The 6,424-nt window shown below is 42.5% G+C and overlaps 1 protein-coding gene across 1 annotated transcript in view; it reads left to right on the top strand.

Moving 5' to 3' along the window:
* The window catches only part of LOC102811083 (protein S100-A10-like), a 9,873-nt gene extending 3,656 nt beyond the window's left edge, over window positions 1-6,217 (top strand). The window contains exon 2 of the mRNA XM_006874967.1: window positions 5,904-6,217. Within this exon, the coding sequence (XP_006875029.1) occupies window positions 5,904-6,217 (314 nt within the window). The remainder of the gene's footprint in view (window positions 1-5,903) is intronic.
* Window positions 6,218-6,424: the final 207 nt, after the last annotated feature.

The raw sequence follows: 6,424 nt of genomic DNA, 5'->3' as shown, positions 1-6,424 counted from the left end.
AGATCTATGTTGGAAGAAGTACAGCCAGAGTGCTCCTTAGAGGCTAAGATGACCAAACTTTGTCTCTCATACTTCGGATATATTTTCAGGAAGGACCAATCACTGGAGAAGGATGTCATGTTTGGTAAGGTGGAGGGTCAGAGAAAAAGAGGAAGAACCTCAATGAGATGGATTGGCCAAGTTGCAGCATCGATGGACTCAAGCTTGGCAACAGTAGTGAGGTTGGCCCAGGATTGGGCAGTATTTCGTTCTGCTGTGCATAAGGTCTCTATGTGTCAGTACCGACTCAATGGCACCTAACAACAACAACAGATTGTAAATAAATTGTTGTTAGGCATTGTTGAGTGGGAATTGAATTAACCATAGGAAACAACAGCACAAGAGTCATTAAGGTGATTTTAAAGCCTAACAATATCATGCCACAAAGTAGAATTTCTCCATAGGGTTTCTTAGTCTGTAACCTTGATGATAACAGAGTGCCAGGATTTTCTAATGCAGAGTCACTACATGGACTTGAATCATCGACTTTTCAGTTATTAACCAAGCACTTAGTTGTAGTGCCATTAGGATTCTAAAGTGTATTAGAGTAAATACATACCATGTATTTGTGTAAATACCTACCTGAAGGCACACCAACACATACACACATGTACACTTACACAGCACACATATGTACTCCCACATTTACACACACACACAAACATGCACAATGCATATGTGTGCTTTCTCCTGCACACATACAGGTGTGTGATCACATAGGCACCTATGTCCTCACACCATGCATGCATAGGTGTGTACACACATACACAAATAGCACTATAAATGACTCTGAGATTGGGCAAACTGCATGATATCAATGCAGCTGTGAACAGGCTGCATTGATTTCTCTCACTTCTCTAGGCTTGATTTTTATTTATTGCTATTGTACTTGGTTTCCTTTTTTCCAGAGGTCATGCAGCTGGGTTTAGCTCCATGATCACATTTATTATCACGCCAGTCGCAACAGTACATGCCCCTGCCCCCACCATGATGATGCCAGGAAGATGCAGAGGGAGTAGAGATTTATGGACCCCTCAATCCTTAATTATCTGGATGTCCCTTTGCAAAATGAGGAATGAAGGATCTGAGACAGCCGCCTCACAGTCTTCTGGCAGTATTCCCTCATCACCATGTGAGGCTTCAGCCTTTTTCTTATTGATACTTATTCTCCTGGGTTTTCTCAGGAAAATGAAATTCCTCACGATTATGAGCTGGGATATGAACTATCGCCTCCTGTGCAGCAAACAGCTGTCACAGCACTTACACACTGTGATCCCAGATTCCAGAGCTCAACTAAGAGCTCCGAGTCCTCACCAGGATAATAATCAGGCATAATTCCCCACATTGTAGTGAATCTCAACATGGAACTCTTCCTGTTTGTCCAGCATCTGCATTACCATCAAAATAATGCACTTGTCTAGACTTGATTTTTCTGCATGCCAAGTTCGTGAAGTTATTAAAAATCAACCTGAGAGCAAAACTGGAGTACACCGGTCAAACCATGCTGTTCTTGCTTTTTCAGACCATCAATTCTGTGGGACTCCATAGACAGCCTGTTGCCACAGTCATCTTTGCTACCATAGATGCTCACCTATTACTGCCTATCTGCTATGTCTGTCATGCTTAACCCCAACCTGGACCTTCCTAGCCTGATGGTTTCTTTATTCTTCCTCCAAAGCTGCTAAACTCCACTGATGATAGTTTTCTATCAAAACATAATTTCAGAGACGCATGGCTTTAGACCATGGTGTCTTAACAAAAGTGCAGAAACTCCACACATGCCTGAGATAGGTTCCATAGTACCTAGCATGTTGCTGAGCAGAGCATGGAGAGAAGACCACCGTATAATCACTGAAGGGTCATGAAGGACTTTAAGCAGTCACCATGATGGGAAGCTAATGAACTCTACTCATTGAACAACCAGGAAAGGCCTTGCTTAGAAGGTGACTGTTCCTACTTCATTTATAGTTGATTAACTAGTGAACCCCATTCTGACACTTCCAAAATCTCTTCACCTTCCCTGAGTACTTACTGAAAATCTGAAGCACACATCCCATAGTTGGCCATGTATCTCCTATTAAGAACATAAAGACATGAAGGCTTTCATTTTATCTTGCCCATCTGGAAATATCATCTCTCCATAAAACCCAAACCAAACTCATTACCATAGAGTTTGTTTGAAATCTTTCAAGAAAGTGAGGCGGCATAAGAGGCACTCACTCGTCTCTGCCAAGAAATTTGGAAGACAACTATCTGGCTGACAGATTAGAAGAGATCAATATTTATGCCCATTCCAAAGAGAGGTTACCCAACAGAATGTGGAAATCATCAGAAAATCTCTTTGATATATCAAGCGAGTAAAGTTTTGTTAACGGTAATACAGAAACAGCTACAATCATACATTGACAGAGAACTTACAGAGGTTCAAGTTGGATTCAGAAGAGGCTGTAGAACGAGAGATATCATTGCCGATGTCCGATGGATCTTGGCTGAAAGTAGAGAATACCAGAAGGATGTTTACCTATGTTTAATTGATTATGCAGAGGCTTTCGATTGTGTGGATCATGACAAGCTATGGACAACATTGAAAAACATGAGTATTCCAGAACACTTAATTGTACTTCTGAGAAATCTGTACCTAGACCAAGAAGCAGTTGTTCGAACAGAACATGGGAACACTGAATGTTTTAAAATTGGCAAAGGTGTGAGACAGGGTTGTATTCTTTCACCATACTTATTCAACCTGTATGCTGAGCAAATAATACGAGAAGCTGGGTTCTATGAAGAAAAATGTGGCATCAGGATTGGAGGAAGACTCATTAACAACCTGCGATATGCAGATGATACAACCTTGATCGCTGAAAGTGAAGAGGGCTTGAAACATTTATTTATGAAGATCAAAGAGTACAGCCTTCGATATGGATTACATCTCAACGTCAAGAAAACAAAAATCCTCACCACTGGACCAATAAACAACATTCTTATCAATGGAGAAAAGATTGAAGTTGTCAAGGACTTCATTCTTCTTGGATCAACTATCAACACTCGTGGAAGCAGCAGTCAAGAGATCAGAGGACGTATTGCATTGGGCAAATCTGCTGCACAGGAACTTTTAAAGTATTGAAGAGCAGAGGTGTCAGCTTGAGGACTAAGGTGTGCCTGACCCAGGCCATGGTGTTTTCAATAGCTTCATATGGATGCGAAAGTTGGACAGTGAATAAGGAAGATCGTAGAAGAATTGATGCCTTTGAGTTGTGGTGTTGGAGGAGAATACTGAAAGTGCCATGGACTGCCAAAGAACCAATAGATCTGTTTTGGAAGAAGTGCAGCCAGAGTGCTCCTTGGAGGCCAGGATGGCTAAGCTTCGTCTCTTCTACTTTGGACATATTGTTTGGAGGAAACAGTTGCTTGAGAAGGATGTCATGCTGGGTAAGGTGGAGGGTCAGAGAAAAAGAGGAAGACCTCTAATGAGATGGATTGGCCAGGTGGCATCATTGATGGACTCAAGTGTGGCAGCGGTAATGAGATTGGCCCAGGATTGGACATTGTTTCGTTCTGCTGTGCATGGGGTCACTATGAGTCAGTTCCAACTCGATGGCACCTGACAACAATGTTTGATTCATGGCAACTTCATGTGATGCAAATGGTGAAACATTCCAAACTTCAAAAGTTGGCAGCTTGAATCTACCTAGAAGTGCCATGGAAGAAAATCCTGGCAATTATTATCTATTATTAGCCTGAAAAATTGAAATCTCTATGGAGCACACTTCTATGACACAGAAGGGATTGTCGAGTCTCCATTTGCCTACACTTATCTCTTATTTTCTCATCTCTTCAAGGAAGACAACAAGCTTTCAGTCCTATGATTCTTGACCTCAATGTTCCAGTAGTGTTTCAAATGTCCAGGTAATACAATTCAAACTGGCATATGCAACATGTGGCATATTTATCAGTTCATATCACTGAAAGTTCATGAGATGTGGTTGGGTTCTCTCAGGACTTGGTCCAGGACATGAAGACACCAGGCATATCTCTATGGTGAAAATCCACTTCCCTAGCACCCTCCCCTGTGTGCAGACTTCTCACACATACTTTCCCCATGAGAGCAAGGTGACTGTAGGAGCTCCAGGTCTCACATCCTTTCACCATAGAGGAAGTAATGAATCCCAAAGTTATCCAGATCATAATTCCCAGAACTCATACATTTTGCCTTGTGTGACAAAAGAGTCTTTGTGGATATGACTAAGAGCTGTGGAGATTATTCTGGGTTCTCTGGTGGATCCTTAAAACCACAGCATTTATAAATGTCAGCTTTAAGTGAATGAGAAATGAAGATGTTACATTATTGGCTTTGAAGATAGAAGACCAAGTTGAAAGTCAATCAGAGGTTTCCTGCAGAGCCTCTGTATTACATAAGAACACAGGTGGAATACTGAACCCCATCCAGAATCTTCTGAGGTGGAAATTTTCCACTTGAATGGACAAGAAGACCAGCCTGGAGCAGCTAGAAGAACAGAAGATACTTCTTGAAAGAAAGACTGACAGGAAAAACACAAAACAATAATGACAGTCCAACTAATTACTACAGAACAAGCAAGTTGCTCACCCAGGAGACATCAAGGCAAGTGGTCAGGTCCCCTTAGGGCAAACCTCCTTCCAAGACTTAAACTCAATGGGAATACACGAGCAGACATGAGCTCTGATTGGTGACCACGTTGGTCACCAATAACAGGAATTGAGGGAAAAATAGCAATGAACCTGTGAGCTAAGGCCTATAATGTTCAGTAGACGCCTGTGAACCTGGGTGGAGACATGGTTGGCCAGCAGTATGGCAAGACCCTGGCACTTTTGGGCCCAGAGTCAGTGGCATAGCCACAGAGGACTAGAGTGGAGAGTGAAGCATCCAGCTCATAAGAAGAGAGGGCATATGCATAAGAACACCACACTTGCAGGTAATACCCACTTGACCTGGCTTCAATGACTGGATGATCAGAACTCAACTAGAAGAAGAAAGAAGAAAGAGTAAGCTGATACAACTTGATGAACTTGACCTACACCTATGGATGCAGTAGCTCAGAAGAGGGGACAAATATTTACAGCGAGGATCATTTCCACCCTCTCGATATACAGGGTACGTATGAATGGGAACCCAAAATGGGGAGGCTACAAAAGAAAGAAGTGAGTGGCATACAAGCTTTCAAGAGGGAGCCTAGATTCAGAGGGTGTGGAGGAAGGCAGAATCTCCACTGAGTATTATCCAATCTGTCTGGGCGGGGCTGATGAAAGGAGATGCAGATAGGTCTCTTGTTGTAAAATAGTGAATAATTGTTATCAGTACTGACTGTGGAGGGGTTGGAAATGTAAAGGTAGACCTTTTGTAGCAAAAGAAGGGGAGTGATTGACTTTGCAGTCCAGTTTCAGAGGTCCCTGCGACCAAGGGAAAAGAGTGGAGTGTGGGATCCTACCCAGAGAAACAGTGATGCCAGAGATGAAGGCAGAGGTGATGACATAGAGAGATGGAGCAGCTGGGGACCCTAGACCCAGAGAGGGAGAGGGGTTGTGTGTTGACGACCTGGGGGGCAGGCTTGCAGGTTATACCCTTTGGTTGGTTGATGATGCATGGAGGGGATTATAACCATGGCAATGAAATGATATACAATAGGGTGAATGTAAAGCTAATGTTCTCCTGTGTAAACTATCACAGAATTTTTAATAAATCGTTAAAAAAAAAAAAGTTAAGCAATGCCCTCACCTACTAAAGCACCTTAACAACAGCAGCAACTAAGGCACCTCATCTGCCATACTCACCTCACTCACCCTGCGTTCCAAGTCGCTGAGCATCTGCTCCATTCCTCCTTTTCAAGGCTCCAACAGGCCTCATCAAATTCCATCTCAAATGGAACTTGTCATGGAAACAATGATGTTCACATTTCACAAATTTGCTGGAGATAAATGCTACTTAATGAAGGAGGATCTGAGGGTGCTCATGGAAAAGGAGTTCCCTAGATTTTTGGAAAACCAAAAAGACCCTTTAGCCATGGACAAAATAAGGAAAGACCTGAATCAGTACCGAGATGGTAAAGTGGGCTTCCAGAGCTTTCTTCTTCTCATTGTTGGGCTCACCATCACATGCAACAACTATTCTGCAGTACACATGAAGCGGAATGGAAAGAATTAGAAGGAGGCAGAATGGAGAAATCACTCCCATCCGGATAAGACTTATCCCAAAGAGCTGCTTAAGGAATTTGCCCCACAGCGTTCCCTGTGTAGAAAGATTTTGTGAACCATTGGGGCCCTTTAGAATGTATTCAAATAAAATCCAACTCCCATTTGACAAACAGAGAAAGAAAAACCAATTCAACACCACATAAGCTTTTTTTTTTTT

The sequence above is a fragment of the Chrysochloris asiatica genome, unplaced genomic scaffold (genome assembly GCF_000296735.1).
Source record: "Chrysochloris asiatica unplaced genomic scaffold, ChrAsi1.0 scaffold00307, whole genome shotgun sequence".
Taxonomy (NCBI): Eukaryota; Metazoa; Chordata; class Mammalia; order Afrosoricida; family Chrysochloridae; genus Chrysochloris; species Chrysochloris asiatica.
Note: the sequence above shows the minus strand (reverse complement) of the source record. Positions and strands in the feature narration are given on the sequence as shown.